We start from the raw sequence: 21,555 nt of genomic DNA on the forward strand, positions 1-21,555 counted from the left end.
CATGCTGCAGAAAAAAGAGCACCAAAAGCACAGCTCTGAGAAAAGCACTTGAGAAAAACACTTTGGGTTGCGTTCTGGAACAGGAGCAAATTGCTGAACCACTAACTAAATGCTGTGATGTTAATACCATGTTCAAGGGGCATGACGTGGAACTATCTTTGCAAAAACAGGATAGCTTGGAGAATGCTCAATACAATCAGCAGGTTCACCTAATGTTTTACATCTCTCCAGAAGGCATTAACTTTGCCTAGCTGCCCTAGCTGAGAAGGCTGAGATTGATTCTGAAAGCAACACACATCTCCCTTTGAAAGCTGACTGTGGGCTTTCCTGTCTTCCTTGATTACTCTATGAGAGCACCTGCTCTCACCTCCAGCCTCTGGACCAAACAAAACTTAGCATTTCACTTCAACTAACAGTCCTAATTGGAATTTTTTACAAAAAGAGTCTTGTTTCAAATGTTAAGAGCATTAATTCCTTCTATATATTGCAGTTACTTGCCTAAGAACAAGCTATCAATCTATTAACAGAATAACTCTCTCCCTTTCCCATGGGAGACATTTTTTCTTGAGCTAAGAAAGAGTGGAAAGAAATGACACTGGACAAGCAGCTATCTGCCAACTCCGTGTGTCATGAGAAAATTAACTTCCCTTGGCCTATCCACTGTAGCCTAGATAACAGTGTGACCTATAATCCCCCCAAGTCCTGCTGACTTCTGCAATAATGAATTCCATGGGCAATACTCACCATTGGGCCAGGAGGTCCTTGTGGGCCTGTGGGTCCATCTTTGCCAGGAAGGCCCTATAAAAGAGAAATAGAGGCAATTTTATCAGCATCTTATATGTACTTTATGAATCTGTTCTGTTTCATCCAGATGATATTTTTTTACTTTTTGTTCTTTGGTTTTGTTTTGCTTTGTTGATTTCGGTTTTGTTTGGAGGTTTTTTGGTCGGTTTTTGGTTTTTTAATTAATAACTGGTGGTAGTGGTTTCTTAGAAAAAAATTCCCTCATTTGCCCTGGGGAGGGTTTATATCTGAAAAGGAGCTATAGTGTCACCAATATTAAAAAAAAAAATCCAGCTAATCTCACAATACTTTTGAAATAAGAAGCAGCAATGCAAAATTCCTCATACTGGCCATTTTCACCTCTGACTCAATTTAACTTAGAGCGCTTCTGCAGGGAGATAAATGAGCAGGTTTGCTGTCAAAACTCTCTACCACAAGGTCATGTTTCTACATCTGTTCTCTCTGGTTGCAACTACTCACAGTCCCACTGATGAAGTGCTGAAAGATGGCAACTGAGAGTCGATCTCTCTGCCCAGCAATACTGTACATATGTACGAGCTATCACTGAGGTCCTGATTTAGGAAGCAGCAGGAATGCTCATGTGGTTTACATTATGAACGTGCCTCAGAGCTTCCAGAAATGGGAGCCAAAAACTAAAGATAACTTGAAAACTGGAAAGCAAGCAAATCACAGGGAAAAAAAAAAAGAAAAAAAGAAACTGACCAGATGTAGAAGAAAATACACTATTAGTAAGTATTCTTGCAAATTAAGCAAAATGCACACTTTGTGTCCATATGCTACAACACATGAGTTTCTGACCAGCCTGGTGGTAAGACAATTCTTTAATTACTACACAGCCTAAAAAGGAAAAATATAGTCTTATCTCTGATTTAAAACCAGTTTGGTTTATGCTGGAAAGTGTTTGGTTTATTACTGAAAGATTTGAAAGTGTTTATGCTGACATACAGTAAAGAACATTTCAGGCCTCAGTATCTCAGAGAGCTTCAAAAGAAAAATTCACAACTCTTTTGGTTTGTACTGTTTTTCTGAATAATTATTTCTGACACAGTTTTAGTATTCAATGCAACATGAATTATAGTTTTATGCTTTTCATAATTCAGAAACTGTTATTCAAATATGCAATCATATGGCTTAAAAAACTGGCTGGGGAATATTATTTGGGAAAGTTTTTTTTAAATTCCACCAGAAGGGTATTTTGATGATAAAATAAGCCACATAATCAACTCACATTATGTCATCTCTGCATCCTTAGATTTGATAAGGAAATACTTTCCCATTTCACAGTGTAGCCAAATGGGTCCTGACACTGCAAGGACCAAAGCAGCTGCCCGATCACAGTAAGAACTAAAGCAGCTGTAACAGCCAAGTGGCATAGAAATACAGTAGCAGTAACTTTATCACAGCAGTTCTAAGACATATACAGAAAAAGGCTGCAAGCCTAGGTCAAATACATTTGCAAAGGAAAGTGTGTTCAGTCTCCAAAACTAGTATTCCTACAGGAAACAGAGAATGGTAAAAGGAAGGAACTTTGAAATGCATTGAAAATTATAAAATAGAGTTTCTAATATTCTCTGGAAGAAGCGTGTAGTTGTGAACAATGTTTTGAAAAACTCCATGATAGTTATTCACATTTTTATAATAACACAAAAGTCCCTAAAATAAAACCTTGAGGAAGACTGACACTTTCATATTTACAACCATGTTTTACTTTTTAAAGCAAATATATAAAATCCATATTTATTTTTGACCAGTTTTAAAGCAGGATGAAAACTGGTTGAACCCTTGTAAGGGCTTAATTTAACCAGGAGGAGGGAAATATAGGGCTTTTCCAATGGCTTCTAGGATCTAGTGTAGATTCACACAACCTTCTAAAGAAAAATAATGCTGTACGTCCCTCCCTTCTCCCATCCCAGTCAAAGAGTAGAATTAACAGTATGATCAACATTCCATTTTCTTGGAATATATTTCACAATTTCTTTATTCTGAGCAGTGTTCTTAGTCTTGGCTGCTCAAGAATCACCTCCTGTCCATTCTCCTAAGGTTTATTTCTCTTGGCATTGTGTCTGTTTCACCCACAAAAAATCAACTCCTACTGTATTTTCTAGATGTGAAAATTGCTACATATAAATGAAGTCAAAGTGAAGCCCCATTCTAGAAAGAGTATGGCAATACTTATTCTCTCATGCAGGTAAAAGACTAAAGATATTTGTTTGTGCTGTCAGCAGGGTTTGAGGATGATGTTACTCAGACCATCTGATGGCCAGAATGGATCTGACACTCATTCTGAACTTGTGAGTAGTGCACAGAGATTAGTAAGTACCAGGAAATTGGCAGGAAGACTGGGAATGTATTTCTTCTGGCTCTTTCTCTCATTATTTTTCGTGTGTGTAATGTAGAAGAAAATAGAGCACTGTGAGAATTCACTAAGATGTATTCCAAGCACTGAAGCCTTAAAGATGTTATTTAATCTCCCATTTATTGAATTCTCCTCTTTGGTTAACCATCTCTATTCCAAGGAGAATGATTGGAGGAATTACATAGTACAACAGCACTTTCTCTCTGTCATGTCCAGGATAGAAATTACTCTGTACAGAGCCACTGAATCTCCCCCATGGAGCTGCATGTCCAAGAGCAAGATGGCACAGATTTTCATGTGTGACCTAGGATGTAGATCTTGGAATCAAGATGTCTATTATTTTGCAAAGTTAGCTCAAATCAAGACATACTTTGCTACTGGTATGAAATAAAAGTTATGAAGAGATAGTATAGCTCAGATTCTTTTTTTAATAAGGGATTTTATTTGCCAAAATCATCTGTAAAATCTCAAGTCTGATAAAGTCAGTACTGCTGCTGACATCATTATAAACTCCTGAGATTTTAGTAGCCTGGAATTTATTTAGAGAACTTGTGGAGGACTAGATACAGGCAAAAACTTAATTGAAGCTACTGAGCACAGGCTTGAAAGAGTTTACTGGGGGCCCTTCTAAAAAAGCCTTGCAGCCTGGGACCCATGACTGCCTAACCCAGAAAAAGCAGAATACATTGCAGGTGCAATGTAAGCTCTATCTTTCAACATTAAATGCTTGGGAGAGTTGGAGAAACACAGTCTGCTATTTTTAGTAAAACCTCTCTATACTGCTAACTACAAATACGGGGCAGCAAGACAGGATACCAAACAACCACAGCTCCAGACATAAAAAAATAGTAATTTTCTATTTTATAAAATCTTTTATGACATTCTTTTGTAACTGGAAGAGAATAAGAGAGGAGGGGACTCTTACTTGTGTGGAGTCTGAGATGTAGATTTAAACTGGATACCAGACAGGTATAAAATACTATCATGTGTATTCAGAATGTTTGCTTTATTATCATAAAATGTGTTTGGGGTTTTTTTACTCTGATTCAATCTTCACACAGTGTTCTCATTACATCCCACTATTTTTCATAGAGAGGGTATGTCATTATGACAGTGATCTTTGTATGAATTCACACAACTGACAGGGAAGATATTCTATTTTTTCATGAGGTAGTAAAACACAAGAAAAAGCAAATAAACCAGGGACTCAAAAGCAGAAGTTCAGAAATACAAAAAAGCAACTTTACAGACTAAGTGTTGAATTACAACACCAAGAAAAGAAAAAACTTTTCTCAACTGATTGCAAAAATAAAACCAGCAAGTATGAACACCAGAAATCAAAAAGGAAGGGATAATAACTGTAAAAGTGAAGTGATTCCAACTACCAGCAACTGGAAGAAAACACTCTTCATTCCAGGACTTCATAAGCCTAATCATTATACCCAGTTCAGCAAAGTTCTCCCACTAAGTACCATTCCCATGCTTATCTCCCATTAAAAGCAGTGTGATTTAGCCATCTGTTTAAGTACATTACAGCACTGCTATCACTGTAATTAAGATATTTAAATGATCAATAATTACCAAAGAGGAAGTGATAACTAAGCTAAGAATAACATAGAAAATCTCAGTTCTAATAGTATAATAGTTGAAAACAATTTGGCATTTTGGCTAACAGGAGGAATCCCAACAAAAGGAACATTATACAAAAAGGCAATTTACTTCTCAGGAATTTTCCATTCCCCTTTGCTGCTGCAGTTATGCCCTTCCAAGTTATGTCTTTCTCAAGCACTGGATCTTCAAAGAGACTGCGGTGAAATAATTGGTCTGAATCTTCACCCATTAAAAGCAATTTTATGTTGTCATAACTTCATAGGAATCACATGAGTTAAACAGCATAAAATTAGTATAACATAATTATTTGTTGCCATAGAAATAATTACTGCAGGACAACATTGCAAAAGGGTCGCACAGAGACAATAAGAGACGTAATTTTATGAGCTCTAGGCTGTTTATCCAGCTCCTGTGATTAACAGCAGAAGAAAATGAACACATGAACAAAGCATTATTAACATAGCTATAAAAACTGTCAATTTATGTAATTGCCCTACCTTTTGACAGACAACACTGGGGTATTCTACAGGAAAAGCACCACATGACCTTTCCAGGCTGTACCAAAAGCCTTTGTTGCACTAATCTTCTTCAGCTTTTCTCTGGAGTATCATCTCTCTGCAACAACCTGCTGACTTGACAAGTAGGAACACTAGACCACTTCTGAACTGCTGCCTGACATCAAGGTCTGTCTGAGAGAATCCATTGCTAAATATAAATTCAGTTGCAGGATAACAAAAACACAAAGTTCTTTTTTCCTTGAACTGCAGACTCCTTGATGTCCCTCATGGCCAGGAGTGTGGAGGGAGGAGGCACATACCACTCACATGTGCAGTGTTTAACATCAAGTCACCTTAACTTGTCCATGGCCAAGACTAGACAGAACATGGCAAAAACCCAAATGTTCATCAGACTCCAGGTCTTTATTAACCTGGAGATGAAGAGGTGACACCAAGCTCAGGGAATTTAGGGAGAAATATTCCAATATTTAGGGGGAAATATTCCAATACCACCAAAAAGAAGCCAAAGAACATATAACAACAAAAGAAGACATCACAGTACTGTAAATGAAAAAAGAAGAATATATATACCTTCTTATTTTACCACAATCTAATTGAAAATTAGAAGGCTAGTCATCCAGTTAGTTTATTTGTCTCATGATAATGTTGTGTAAATCTTTATCTAAGTAAAACGACTTTCTTTTTTTGATTTTTAGAGGAAAAAAAATCTATGTATCACCCAAATTTTACAGTAACTTCAGCGGAAGTACTTCTAGACATAAAGATATGCCAATGTTTAAATTCATAATAGTGAGTTCAATTTTGCTACAGGGATGGGTTTTTTTAAAAAAAGGTCTCAGGGTTATGCTAGAAAATGAAAGAAGGTCCAGATTTTTCTGAAGTTCAAGTAACATCAACATATCCAAAAAAAGGTACCATGAATATGTAAATCTTTTTCAAATGAAACTGAAAAGTTAAACTGATAATGAATTTCTGCTGTAGACTTAAACCAACCTAGTACTATGTTAACAATAAGCTTCCAGTACCTGACTAATAATGAAACAAAAGTCTCTGCAAGGAGACAAGGAGGAGGAATTAAATGTTTAACTTCACAAATGAATGTGATTTTTTTTAATTGGCTCCTAGACAGACAGTAAGTATATTCAGTTGCTTTACCAGGAACAGAATAATGTTGACTAAATTTTGGTATTATTCTTTACCTTCACCTTTTCCTCATGACAACAGTTTCTAGAGGTATTGTTTTATATTTAATATTAAATTTCCTTGTTGTTGACTCTGTTACTTGTTAATTAGCTAGATAGCTAATTTAAATTAATGCTTACTAATTATGTACCATTTAACAACCACCTAATGTTAAGCATGTAAGTAAAGAGACTAATTGGCAGTGCTGAACACAAGTGACATCTACTCTTATCTAAAGCATTAAGCACAGCCACTGTGGTTGGTTCCCATCACTACTCTGGTATTTCTCAACCCTCATCTACCAGATGGAAGAATATCCGCCCTGCCTCTGACTGTGGTGCTGACTGGCACAGAGATGTGGTCTCCAGAAATGATAGAGGTGACATAAATTATAGTAAATCAACCATGCTGGGAAACATACCCATTATAGAATGGAAATAAAACACATGTAAAACATAATTCATTCTACCTTACCCTTTGACCTTGAGCTCCATCTCTTCCAGGTGAACCGGATGCTCCTGGAACACCCTAAGCATAATAAGGGGGAGAGCAAGTGAAGGGGTCAAATTAATAGAATCCAACTAAATAATTTTTCAGTGAAACTGTATGACACGCTTTTGGATAAATGGCACTAGGGTGTTCAATAAAGGGTGGGGCCACCAAAGAGATTCAGTAAAGAAGATATTTCTGTGAAATGAGACATAAGTAAACAGACAGTTAAAATGCACAGGCTTTGAGTCTAGAGAGATGTGATCTCAGTGTTAAACAAGAAAGTAACCAGTTCCTCAGGCCCCAAATGAATTGGTCACTGCACATCAGCATACCCAAGATTCCTTCTCTTTCTAAAGCTCTGTTCAAATTCACCCCAACAACACATTTCTTAGAGGTTTGGAATACGTGCCCTAAACTCACAGTGATGTCAATTCAACATTCAAACTCAGTAAGTGACAGGTCAGACAATAACTTAGGGAATACCTGCAGGCCAGGAAAACCAAGATCTCCCTTCTCTCCCTTTTCACCTGGTGGCCCCTGCAAATTAGGAATCACACATAGTAAAACAAATATATGGTTACTTGTCTATTTTTTAACAGTTCCTTTCACTTTCTTTAGAAAAAAACAACAAAGCAACCAAAAAAAAAAAAAACCCAGATTTTTTTCCTACTGAAAGCAAACACTGAGACTCTTATTTGCAAAACTGTGAATGAAGAATATAAAATATAGAAAATAAAACTCATTTTAAAAGACTTCATAATTAACATGACAAAGCTATAGCCATTATGTTACACAGCATGGTAGCAATTTTCTTTTGTCTTTGAAGGAATCTGTTTCACTTCATGCCTCAGAAGTATTTCCTATAATGATGAAACCAAGGATTTTCTATGGAAACAGGACATGTTTCTGTCTACATATGTATGACAAAAATATACTTTTATGGATAATAAACTAATTACATTTAACACAGAAACAATTTCTCTTTGAAATAACTATTCTTATAATTAAAGTATTCTGTATTATTCTTTGATGGCAGCATCATCAAGAATATACAGTGTTGGTAAATCATTATGCTGTACAGCAGTATCACATGGACTGGATAAAAAGAAGTGTATTATAATGTGATAAGCATTTTTAAAAATCTAGAAGAAAAAGATGTGTATCTTCTACTTTTCAAGGCTTATGTGTACCCATCTACTGAGAAGTATATGAAACAAGATAAGTGCTGCTGGGTCATTAGTCTACCGATGTTTCTTTATGATGAAATTCTGTGACATATTTCACAACAACATTGCAAGCTCCAGGCCTAATCACCTTCTCTTATAACAGATTTTGTAATGTAAAGAATATTATTGCGTAATTTTGGCAGAGAATATGGTGTTCTTGCTTGGGTATACCTTTCAAGTTAGAACTGATCCACAATGAGCAATACCTCAAACAGAAAAATATAAAATATTAACATTTTGGTTTGGTGCCATGGTACAACCCTCACTGCATTTTTTTTCACTTGTTTCCAGGCTTGGATGCTAATACCCAGGTCATACTGAACCTGTGATCACATACTTTCAGCTGACTAAAAGTTTGTATCCAAATAAAAACCCAGAAATATTGGCATTTAACCCACATTCACTACAGGTCAAACCCACACCTGTGATTTCACCTCAAATATTGAAATTCAGATTCTGATCACAACACCAAAAGCTATTTCAGTCTAGTCTAAGAAATTTGCAGTTTAAAATATCAAAGGAAAGAAGCCTATTGATTTTTTAAGTCTCACTGGAAGCCCTTGAATAGAAAGTCCACTGGGTCCTTGTGGTCCTGGAGGTCCTTGAGGTCCAGGAACACCAATTTCACCTCGAGGTCCATCTGGTCCCTAAAGTAGCACAGGACATAAGTTAAACTCTTATCATATGGACAAAGGCAGCTTCTGTCTGAAGAATTAAATACCAATAGACTCAAAAACATCTGAAATATGAGTTAACATGTGATTGAGCAGTTAGGGTTCAATTTAAAACTGCCTGGTTCCTTTATAAATACTAAAAAAAAAAAAAAAAAAAGATGATCTATGCTGTGAAAGCAGCATTCTGAATTTTATATCTTTACAAAGGAACAAACAGAACAGGCAATTGTTTAAAAAAGCCACACCAAATGCCAATGGCATTTCACTACGCTTTTTCCTCAACAAAATAAGAGACAATCTGGAATTCATTTCAAGGCTTACATGCAGCAGAGATAAACCAAGAACCTGTGCATCGATCAAATGTAGAGTGCTGTACAAAGTACCTTTGGACCTGGATCACCACGATGACCTTTGGCACCTCTGACACCTGGACCACCCTGTGAAGCACAAGCACAGCATTCACTGAAAACCAAATGTCTCAAATAAAAATTAAATCCAGAGAAGCCCAAACAGTTTTTTTCCTGTTTCTGAATCAGTGTTCAAGAATCAGTAAATATCCTGTCAATATCCCTCCACTGGGGTAATTAAACTGAGAACATACTGAAGTATGGCCATACACAGGAACAGATTTAAACACAGATGTGACTACTTTCTAGAGCCAAGAATGCACACCACATAAGCATCAAAATAACACTGAAAGCTACAGTATGGATGGAAATGTGGTCACGGGTTCCCTTCCAGTTGCTGAAACCTCCTGCACATATGTCTGTTCTCACCAGAATCTTATTGCTACATGCTGAATTTCCAAAAAGGCCAAGAGCATTCTGGCTCGTATCAAAAACAGTGTGGGCCAGGGCAGTGATTGTCCCTCTGTACTTGGCACTGATGAGGCTGCACCTCAAACCCCGTATTCAGTTCTGGGCCTCTCACTACAAGGACACTGAGGTGCTGGAGTGTGTCCAGAAAAGGGCAACAGAGCTGGGGAAGGGTCTGGAGCACAAGTCTGATGAGGAGCAGCTGAGGGAACTGGAGGAGTTTAGCCTGAAGAAAAGGAGGCACGGGGGGAACCTTATCACACTACAACTGCCTGAAAGAAGGGTGTAGCCAGGTGGGGGTCGGTCTCTGTTCCCAGATAAAAAGTGACAAAACATGAGGAAATGGCCTCAAGTTGCACCAGGGGAGGTTTAGACTGGATATTGGGAAAAATTTCTTCATGGAAAGGGTTGTCAAGAATTGGAACAGATTGCCCAGGAAAGTGGTGTTGCCATCCCTGGAGGTATTTAAAAGATGTGTAGATGTGGCAGTTAGGGACATAGTTTAGTGTGTGAACTTGGCAGTGCTGTTAATTGTTGGACTCAGTCATTTTAAGGGTCTTTTCCAACCTAGAAAGTTCTGTAATTCTGTGATTCAAATGACTCAGGAATACATTTCAGCAAGGACAACTTCAGCACCTACTAGACCTGCCATGGTTTAATTTAGAGCTACTCTTAGGTAAAAGGCTCTTTTGGCCATTTTTCTCTTTTTTTGCTTTCTTCAATAATGCCTACATCTGTTCATCATTTATTAACCAACAGTTGCCTTTTTTATTAGTATCATCTGAGACACTGGAGTAGCATATATCTATGGATGGCTGCCATGAATGTGTTTTCCAAAAACATGCTGCATGTGCTTTCTGTTCTAGGACAGCATAAATATTTCTTTTTCTCTTTTTTTTTTGTATCAATTCACCCCTTCCCCTACCTGTGTATGTAGCTTAATCTATTGGAATATGAGCTTTACAGGTATTCTACCTTTCTTAGTACTCAAAAATGATCTTGTGCAACTAGATACCATAACTGAATAACATTCTATAGAGGCTACAATAAGTACTTAGAAAAATAACAGCAGTTAAATTAAAGAGACAAAAATAGAAAATTTGCTTGTTTGTAGTATTTAAGAGACTTTAAATAGCAGTGCAAATAACAGAAATCTTTGGAAATACCATGGTACTCTTGCTCTTCAGTAAAGGTATCATGACATGGTCTTCATAATGTGTGATCATATAGCAGTTTTTCACGACCCCTCTCAGCTTCCTCAGTCTTCTGCTTCCATCTCACAGCTCAGTGGCCACCACCCATTCCACCATAGCCAACTCTGACCCCAAAATCTCATCCCATGCTCTCTAAAGAACCACGTTCCAACTGCCAGTTCCAAAATTCCAGATACTCGTCTTTCTGCATTCCAGCCCATAGCTCACTCTGTCCCTTCTCCTGCCTCTGCCTTTCTCCTGAGATTGCTCTCTCCGAGATTAAAAATTCCTCAGCACAATAACCACAACTTTTTAACATAAAATCATAGTTTTCTCCCATTTTGTTCTCAGAAACAGACTGCATTTTTACTAAGAATATATACTTAAAAACAGCCTGATGCTGAGACACTAAATCATATGCTTTCAGATTCATGCTGAAGTACATTTATCCATGTGTTGAACCCAGTAACCTTTGCTTGGTAAAAGCACAAGTTCTGGAAAAGCATTCATTTAAGATAAAAACATCAGAAGAGTCCCCCTCTTTTTTCTCATAAGTTTGTTTTGGTGGTTATTCCTCAGCACTACTAAGCTTGTGTGACTAATTTCAGATTTTTCACTTCTTCTGCCACTTCTAGCCGAAAATTCCTGTTATGCCTTTTCCCCTATTTAAATAACTTCTTAGTTCCAGTGCTTTCCCCCAGAAACAGCTCTTAATCAACTGTTATCAAGACACCTCCATATTTCTTTTTAATTGTCAAAACCTATGAAGTACTGAAAACTTTTTCTTGGAATTAAACTTCTGCAATCCTCCAATATTTTTATCTATTTCACCTTCTTCACTTCCACAGCACTCTTTATAAATGGAGGCACTGGTTTTGTGTGATACCTTATTTTTACTTTGTGTTGGGAACTTCAGACAGTAGGATCAAATTCTGGCAAAGATGAAGTCATAAAAACAGTATCCCAACAGTTAAAATTGACAGATAATCTTAACTCTAAACTACACTTTGTCTTACCCAAAACAACCTGTTTCCTAAAAGCCTAAAAAATCTTTCCAGAGTTACTAACCCAAACAAATGGAAGCCTTTTATTTGAAGTCTTTTTAGCCTAATATGGCTACATGGTAGAATCCTGATGTCTTAAACAGAAAAATACTTGGCTTAGAGAGAAGTCACATGACATTTTAATGACTTGGAGCACTATTGACCAGACATAGCACATGTGACTTTCTGACTTTTGGTTGGCACAGAGATGAACGCTGACTTTATTCTTTTGCTCTGCTTTTTCTTAGGCCTTGTACTTCTGTTTTTTCCAGAGTTAAGCCACCTAACTGTCTGGCAAAAAGGCATCACTTAAAAAAGGCTGAGTTCCAAAATCACTTATTTGCCTGCCCTGGCCGTGATTTTTCTGCTTGATTTTAAGCCTAGTCTTGCATGGCACTATGCTACTCAAAACATTGTGAATCCTGAAAGGAATATATAGAAGTATGTTACTTCACTGCTGGGTTAAGCTTTAGCAATTCCTGATCCATAGATCTTTTGAATTATAGTTATACATATCCTTCCAGTCAAACAATTTTCATACATTTTTCATTTTATTGTGAAATGTGGTCAAATTACTCAATTTCAGCGGCATTTTTATGTGAATTATCTCACTGTCTTTTTCGCAGAACACAAATTGGATGCAAAGATAGAGAAATCAAAACTTTAATCCATACTTGATTTATAACCTGTATTTAAACAGGAAAACAGAATAATTTCTCCTTGTTCAAGACACACCTTTTCAGTGAATTTTCTCCTGAATTTCTTTTCAGGTTTTCGTACCAGAGCTTGAAGAACAGTTCTTGCAGAAAGACTAATCTCTGAATTGGTAGTAGGATTAATGTCTGCTAGGATCAACCAAATGAATGCTTTATATGCAAGTTAATTTTGTTGTTAAAGACGTATTTCATGTAATTTGTGTACTTTAACATTTTCAGAAACATTTTCTTCACTGGCTCTTTCATTTCAAAACATGCCCTTAGAGGACACAGGACGCAGTTTGAGCAGAGAAACACACAGTTCAAACTTTTCACATGTGAGTCTCATCTCAAACTAACTTAGCAAAGATGCCCAAAGATGCCAATCAGAATTAATAAATTAGTTGTAAAAGAAAAAACAACATGATCATTCTACAAATATCTTAGTTAAGATTCTTGTTAAACCAAACCAATAACAGACCACTGCAAACAGAGCCCGCAACTTTTCTAAATTTATAAAAATCAGCCTTAGGATGTGAGATTGAGTCCTCAAAATTTAGTGACCTGTATCTCCATGTCTTATACATGGTTTGAGGTTTCACAAAGTCAGTAAAGAGAAAGGAGATTTATTCTGTATTTCTAAGATACTGCACTGAGATGGAAAGAAAGCGAAATAACTGTCATCAAGAAGAGACTATCTAGTTCCAGGTTACTCGAGGAACTTAGATATAACTTAACAGTAAATACTTCAAGAGTGCTATCAAAAGAACATCACAAAGTAAAGGTAGAAGTTGTGCCAGTGTGCATTTCAGCATACACTTGCAAGTTGGAAAAAAAATTAATTCAGCTTTCACCAAAGAAGGCAAATCATTTCACCCCCTCTTCCCCTCAGGGCTTTTGTGTCTCTGCCTCTAGGAGGTCTCAGAAGGACCTACACTTTCAGTTGTGCTTTCCAATAAATATTGTACTTAGGCATTTAAGACAGAAAATTCTTCTTCCATTACATATCACACAAGTAGCATTGTCATACCCCAAATCTTTAATTTATAAGAATACTGTAAACTGAGCGTTTCAAAAGCTAAACTCCAAGCTGCATTTAATACGCATATATTACAGAAAGGCTGGAAGTCTGAATAATACCCAACTGCTTCAAGTCTTGATTAAACCATCAAAATTTTGACTGACTTACTGAGTAAAAGGCTTTTTACAGCATAATACTTGGCACCTTTGCTATAAACTGAATCTAATTATCTTTAAAAACACCTAAAATCCCAATTTAACTTTACTAGTTTTACAATGGCAGTATATTCACATGTTTTGGAACAAATGTGGCCAGTGGACTATTTTGTACAGTTCACTAAAAACATAAACAAAACCTTACCGGTGGCCCAGGAGGTCCAAGAGGACCTTTATTGGCTTCTGAACAGGAACAAGCATGAGGAAGGGCAGGACAGTTTTCCTCATCTCTCTAAGGAAAGATTAAAATAGGAGAAGAATGATGTCCAAAATTTCAGAAGTTAGGGATTTTGTGACTCTAAGACAAAGTATTGTGTGAGTGCCTCAAAAGCACCTACTTGATTTAGAAACATATATCTCATAGCCTTTCAATGGGACAAATAGGCCAAGCAGAACTGGGCTTTTTTTGAAAACACTTAATCATCCATTTCCATTAAAACATCTGCCTCAGTTAAGGGGAAAGTAAAAGGTAAATTCTACAGTTAATGAAAGAGGTTTCTTACCAAGCCAGGAAGCTCACAGCATTTGTCTCGATTGGCCCATGAGGTAGCACAAACAATGTCAAACATCTGTAACTGCAGCTGTTTCAAAACAAGGGTGAGGTACAAGACAACTGTCAGGTGTAAAATCAGGAAGCAAAGCTACCTTGATTTATGCGTTCAGATTAGACAGAGCAAAGGCTACTGACTTTGAGCAATGAGACACAAATACCTCATTTAAATGGTAAATCCATTGCTTTTACTAAATGTGTGTTCTAACCAAGTCATCTGAAATATCAGACATTACACAAATTGAGCGAACTGTTCAAAGTTAAATGCTGCACAGATTTGTTGCATTATCCCCCTCTCCTTGATTAAATTCCTGATATTGCCCAATGGTGCTTCCCAGTATGGGTTTTTCTGGAAAGGAGGCATCAAGAGTCAGACAAAAGAGAGCTTGCTTCTCAAAACTGAGTAATTTCTCTTAACCCACTGGTCTGCCAACCAGATTTTATCTGGGACAATCTCGCCTAGTACTTATGCTGGAGCTGAGACACAAATAGTATTTATAATTTTCCCCAGTTTAATTTAACTTTAGAATATGTCCTTTCCTATCTATATTATTCCCCGGCAATGATAGTTTAACGATGGTGAAAAGCTTGTTCAGCATGAAACAACATTGGGTAGAAAAGAAAATTCTCATCACAGGTCTGGGAACATGGTGTGGACAAGAATTTAATCTACAAGAACACACACATTTGCTAAAAATAGTGACAGAAACAATATACTAAGTAGGACTCAATGGTAAAATCAATTGTCTCCTTTACAGCCTTGACTGAACAAAAGGGTCTGGAGAGGTGAAGCTTCTGTTACTATTTCTATTCTTTTTCCATGCCTTGTTTATGTGCATATTGAATGGGAGAGGGGAATGGAACAGAACATCCCATTAAATTAACCCCATATGTTAAAAAATTCGAGGAGCTGCTAGAGATAGAACTTTGCTTGGTTTTGCTCCCATTATTATTTCAAGTGGCATTATTTTAAGACTAGAACAAAGGAATGAATTTAAAGATTTCTTAAAACTGCACTGTTTCTAAATCTGTTAAAATGAACTACATATGTGCACCTTTGGTTTTGCCACGTTCTTTCTCTTATATAGGTCAATAACTATATTTTGAATAAAGGCACACTTTCACATAAATAGACATTCTTCTCACCTGACAAGCAGATTAGCTGGTTTGTAGATTTGCTGTACTACAGATGCAGACACACACGAGCTGCCTCCATGCTAAATGTCTCAGACAGCAGAAGTACAGCATTAAAGTGGCTTTTGAACCCTTGGTTTGGCTCCACAGAGATTCACCCTGAGCCCAGCAAGTCTGTGTCCCTGGCTGTGTCAAATGTAAGCTGGCCCCACATGGAGCCACTTAGATGCCTCCATCTTTGCTACACAGCCCTAAGCTATCCACCTCAGGAAGACTCGATAGCTTGTGCACAGCAGTGAACACACAGGAACACACTGCTCTGGAACTCAGAATGACCCTGGGCATTTGCCCAGTGCTGCACTTAAGCAAGTAAGACATGCCAGAAAGGGGTGCAGCACCAGAGCTGGCTGTGCAGAAAGCAGCTTAGGTTCAGAAGTTAAGTTGTAGTGCCATTTTTTCCCACGATCCAGTCCATCCCAAGCTATTCTGTTATCCTGAACAATGGCAGGCTGATAGTATTGGCTAAATTTATACAGTCCTACACAGGCATGTACATGCATTCATTTTGTCTGGACTAGACAATCTGGAGATCCATAGCAATAAAATATGTTGCTGTAAATTAAAGAGCAAACAGACATTTTCTGAATTGCTGTATTCACTAACCAAATGTTGAATGACTTGATATTCTTATTCTAAAATATTATGTGGGTTGCCCTGACTCAAGCTAAATAAAAAACCAAAGCTTTCTTTGCTACTGCTAAAGAATTATTTATAATTCTCTGTATTCGTAGTGATTTTGCTCTCTAAATATCCAGCCCTCCAAGCAGAATCAGTAGGATGGAGAAGTCTAACTGTCCTCATGTAACAAGACTACAGCTCTGCAAAGATTTTTCAACAGCAGACGACATTAGACATTACTTTTAACGGTACAGATATATGGAGGCAAAAAAGGTAAACTTAAAAGAGAAGGAAATATCAATAAAATTTGTGAATTGCAAATAAACAATCTTTTAAAGCTGGACTTTCAATTAAATCCCAGTGAAGGAGTAAAAAACATTACTTGCTGCATGTCACAGTCAGGTTTCATGGCTCTGGCTTGTCTAATCCAGAGTGGCCTCACTACTCAGGCACATTAAAAGGGTTAAGCACCTTTAGCACAATCCCCTTTCTGTCCTATCTATTGCTGTTTCTGCTTGTTCATTTTACTGATGACACCATATGCATCTCTGGGAAAAAAAACACCAGTAGAATTATATTCCCTCAAAATTGAAATGTCTGGCAAAATCCAGGTGATTGCACTGTATTCATTTAATTAAAAAATAGACTAAAAACATTCCAACAATGCTAACCTGTTCCGTGTGAATACAGTTAGAACAAAACATCCACAATTTTATTTCAAAATAACTACCTCCTTGTTTTTATTTTATGTAATAAGCATCTCTAAAACTAAGAGATCTACTACCTGTTGTGAGAAGAACATCTATCCTGCCTCCTACTAGAGTTCCCTGATGTCCCTCAGTTTTTGAAGTAGGAAACCAACACACTCATGCCTTAAATACGACTATTCACAGAAGTTCTACTCAGAATTAATAAATGGTGCAGAATGGAGACTTTAAAGAATTGTATTTGGATGCTTTCTTAACTTGTTTGTAATTTGGTACATGTGGTAATACCTAAAGACAGCTGACCACTGCTATAAAGAATTTTCATCTTCAGCTACATATTTTTAGTCTTACATGAGTTTTACAGTTCATTTGAACAAAATCAAATTTTTCAGTGAGTGGGCAGTCTGACTTTTCTTTTATAGATTCTTAGGTTCTAACAAAAGACACCATTTCTTTCCACTTCTTTACAAAGCCTTCTCTAATTCCAAGATTTCCTGTTTGCCCTTTTCTGTTTCTATTGGAATGTGATTACAAGGGTTTCTCTATGTAATTGTCTTTACAGACTTCATATAATTATTATCCATTAAGTTTGAGGCCTAAAAGCTCTTTTTTTGTACAGAGATATAAGGGCTTATTTTTCACTAAACAAGAGTTTTCATATAGTAGCAAGTAAAGACATTTTTTGAAACTTCATTCCTATTCAAATCAAGCCTTGAGTTCAAGGTTCCGATTCTCTGCTAACCTCATTCTAGGGTCAAGAAAGTTCAAAGAAAAGTAGCCCACAGTATTACACAACAACAACAACAACAAAAAAGTCAAAAATCCCAAACAAATCTTCTTTAAGACATCTGAAACAAAATGGGAAGACTCCCATTGGTTGTCATGCAAAAAGAATAATCAATTACTGCTTCTAGGAGAATAATTTCAGAGGAATGAAAAAGTACTTAAACTTTTAGGGGACATCTTTCATGTTTAAAATTGTTTATATTATACAAGGCCTGGATATGTTAAGATGGGAGCTTTTGGGGACCATCTGTGCCAAACCAGTTCAATTGTTCAATGAACAGACAGTGAGCTAGGGGGCAAACAGAGACTAAGGGAATAAGAGACATGGGGAATAGTTATCAATCAAAAAAAATTTAAATGATTCCTAGCAAAGGAATTATGCATTGTATTCCTCTCTGTATAGAAATTTGGAACACAAGTCATATCTGAATATATCAGCTGTGTTTGAGAATAACATTTGAACAATGATGATCTTATGATTTCATTTCTTATTTGCCCAAGTGACAACTATTGCAGACTTCTGTGGAATTTCTGAAATGTTGGAACTTAAAAATGAGTTAACTTTGCTTCAATTTAAAACTAACTGCAGTGATCTCAAACAGTTGTTTTTTAGGAGATTTTAAATGTTTTAAAGAATTGTTGTTCCACTCACTGGTGCAGAGTTGTCTCTTGGTCCTCTGGATCTCACCATTCTCCCCAGCACTTCTATGCCATCAGAACTAATGTTCCCTGCTGCATTAATGGTCTTCTCACTAACTTGCTTGCAGTCAATAATTATCTTGGCTGTAGTCTTGCTGATAACAACATGCAACTAAGCAAAAGAAAAGATGTTTTAACATTCAAAGTAGCATATGGGATATATGTGCTATTTCCTGGGAAAAGGGAGGCATTTTTTGAAATGAGCTCCTAAAGCAGTATTTGCTAATGAAACCCATACAATAATTCATAGCAAATAACCTACATGACCTCTAGAGGTCCCTTCCAACCTAAATTAGTCTGTGATTCTAATCTGCTTAAGGAATTTAGCTTATTTTTCTACTTAGGGAATATCTGCATAGAAATTGTCAACTTAACATAATTTATTCATTAAGAAAATAATTTATCCCCGACAAAAGATCTACACAATGCTCATACACAACTCAGATCCCATAGAAATCTTGATTTATGTGGTCATTAATAATTTCTGGACCTTGTAGGATCCTGCTATAGAGCACTGGATTTCACCAATACATCCTTTATAGCCAGCCACTTGCATAAGCCAAAAGCAAGTTGTAAAATTTAGTTTGTAAACTAAACATCAACCACACAGTAAAAGTTGTCATAGTGAAGTTTTTACGCTGAAAAAAATCAAAACACATCAAATGCAGTACAGAAAAGCAGAGCACAGAGATCAAGTTCCTTCCTTCTGCCTTGATCACACTGTGATGCAGCAAAGACACTCCCAGTGGGGAGGACTACCTACAATTGTCCTGTCACCAGCAAACTCTCAGCTAAGCAAAGGAGAGAACAATTTCAGGGGGGTTGGAGTGGCAGAAGACCAAATGAAGAGCATGTAGAAATGTGGTACCTTCCCTATATCACTGCACTACAAGTTGGGAGCCCAAGGTGAGAAAATGCCATGAGTCGTCCTGTAGCTGCTTTGCTGAGGGCTTGGCTGTAACTAAATCACTGAAAAGTTACCAAGAATCTGCTTTACTTGCGCCTTTCAAACTCATGTGTTACAAGAGTCATCATTCAAAACTCAGAAAAATGCTCAAGAGGAGAATTTGCTAGAGCCTCATATATTCCTCCAAACCACAAGTTAAGAGACTCAGACCCACCTTCCCTTTCTTGCTTCACTGACTGAAAAGGAATTACAGAAAAGCTAAACTCTAAATACTATCCCCTAATTCAGGTTTGTTGTTTTTTTGGTTGGTTTGTTGGTTGGTTGGTTTGGTTGGTTGGTTTAGGAAGGGTAGAAACATCAGGAATAGAAATGAACAACAAAAGCACCCCTCACAACAAATATGTGCTACAATCCCAGCACTACTCCACCTGCTTTCAGAAAGGATATTACAAGTCCTCTAACAGCCAAGAAAAGTTCAGTATGGCATAGCCCTTAAAACATGTTTAAAAATAATAACTGTGATGAAAACATGATTTTTTTTGCTTGACATATTTATTTTGAATGACACTGACAAACCAAATCTTAAAAGGAAATGTCTACTTATTTCTAAATTACTTTTCAAGGCAAGTGTTTTTAAATGAACTCTGAAATAAAGGCACAAAACATGAGATGAAAATTGAACACATCAGCTTCATGATAAAAACCATGATTTGTTTAACATTAACCCAATATTGCAGAGATTTATGACAGTAAGGTAGGTCACGCAAAATACACTTCTTTTGGCTCCAGTTTACCTCATGGAAGATGATTTCAAAGCATGAGAAACTCCCAGACCTTCATTCAAAGTGCTCTTTTTCCCTATTATCATTACTCACCTTATGAAAACTCCCATAAAATATCTTCCTTATTTCAGGACCTTCAAAAGTCACAGTTTGAAAATCTCCTTTGTAGTCATAGTTAAAGAAAGTCAGAGTTTTACCACCATCTGTGTGAGACAGAAATTAGGTGCTCTGTGTTAAAGAAAAAGCCTGATACAAGATTTGGAAGAGTCAATTTTGTTTTCAACAAAGCACAGCAAAGATGACAGCTCAAACGTTAGTGAAACACATTTGTAAGTGATATACTGACCTGGAAGTAACAAGTTATATCTGAGCAATGCTGTTTCCTGGTTTGGCAGGAAGGATGGGCTAATAGTTGTGAGTCTATCTCACTCATGTCTGCCTGGTCCTACTCTCCCACTACTTCTTTGTGGGACTTGGACAAGAAAAACCCATCTCAAGCTAGCTAAGTGCCTAATTCCCACCTATTTCAAGGTGACGGACTGGCAGCTATGAAGAACAGCTATCAGAGAATCTTCATCTTTTCAACAGTAAATATGGAATCCTTCTAAATTATAAACCCTGTTTTACAGTTGTAGAAGTCAAATCAAGTAGAGGGGAAGAGCCATCAATGGTTCATGACTTGTCTGCTCTCCACCAGACTGCATTGCCTCTGAGTACACTGTACTTTGCATACCACTGGCATGTATCAAAACAGACTCAATTAGAATCAGATTCAGGACACTAGAAATTTCAAAAGCAAATTAGTACCTCACATCAAATTACATCCAGTACAGCTCCTTGGATTTCAGCACCATTCGTCTCATTTTAAAGCAGTTAACCCAAAATTTTACTCTAACTCCAAATTAAACTCAGTTAAATTAAATTTAAAAACCAAGCATTAGAGACTACCACCTTCCAGATTTGGGCGGGGTTTTTTGCAGCAGATTGAAACATCAGCAACAATAAATCTAGACACAGAATGAATTATTTATACAGTTAAAGTCACTAATAGAACACAAAATACATACTATCTAAAATAACTCCAACCAATGGTTCATATGCTTCATTCAGAATCTCCCAAAGAGCAAATGGCTCCTCAGGTGTGTCAGGGAGAATACGAAAGAGAAACGTGATGGTGTAATCAGAAGGGAGACCTTCAGGATGCAAATACCTGTAAGAGAAATTATGTCTTTTAAACTGAAGCAACATTAAATCAGGTGATTTACTCATCAGATGTTCACCTGACATACTTTTTATTACGCTGTATATTTCTTTAGAAGTCAAGACTGAGTAGTTATATGAATAAGTATTTACAAAATCCACTCAACTTGATAACAACTAAAAGAATACTTTGAAGAAAGGAGAAGTCACAGGTTCCCTCGAAATTTCAAAAAATTTTCCCTAATTTTTAACCCTTTTTTTTTAATT

The 21,555-nt window shown here is 36.8% G+C and overlaps 1 protein-coding gene across 11 annotated transcripts in view; it reads right to left on the minus strand.

The window, feature by feature from the left end:
• COL14A1 (collagen type XIV alpha 1 chain) overlaps positions 1-21,555 on the minus strand; it is a 117,743-nt gene that overhangs the window by 13,654 nt on the left and 82,534 nt on the right. For all 11 annotated transcript variants that reach the window (XM_071553916.1, XM_071553918.1, XM_071553917.1 and 8 more), the window contains 10 exons: positions 21,156-21,298; positions 20,182-20,291; positions 18,353-18,511; positions 14,349-14,426; positions 13,991-14,077; positions 9,247-9,300; positions 8,741-8,836; positions 7,447-7,500; positions 6,946-6,999; positions 745-798 (listed from right to left, as the gene is read on the minus strand). In XM_071553916.1, the coding sequence (XP_071410017.1) occupies positions 745-798; positions 6,946-6,999; positions 7,447-7,500; positions 8,741-8,836; positions 9,247-9,300; positions 13,991-14,077; positions 14,349-14,426; positions 18,353-18,511; positions 20,182-20,291; positions 21,156-21,298 (889 nt within the window). The remainder of the gene's footprint in view (positions 1-744; positions 799-6,945; positions 7,000-7,446; positions 7,501-8,740; positions 8,837-9,246; positions 9,301-13,990; positions 14,078-14,348; positions 14,427-18,352; positions 18,512-20,181; positions 20,292-21,155; positions 21,299-21,555) is intronic.

Source organism: Pithys albifrons, chromosome 4, assembly GCF_047495875.1.
Source record: "Pithys albifrons albifrons isolate INPA30051 chromosome 4, PitAlb_v1, whole genome shotgun sequence".
NCBI classification, from domain to species: Eukaryota; Metazoa; Chordata; class Aves; order Passeriformes; family Thamnophilidae; genus Pithys; species Pithys albifrons.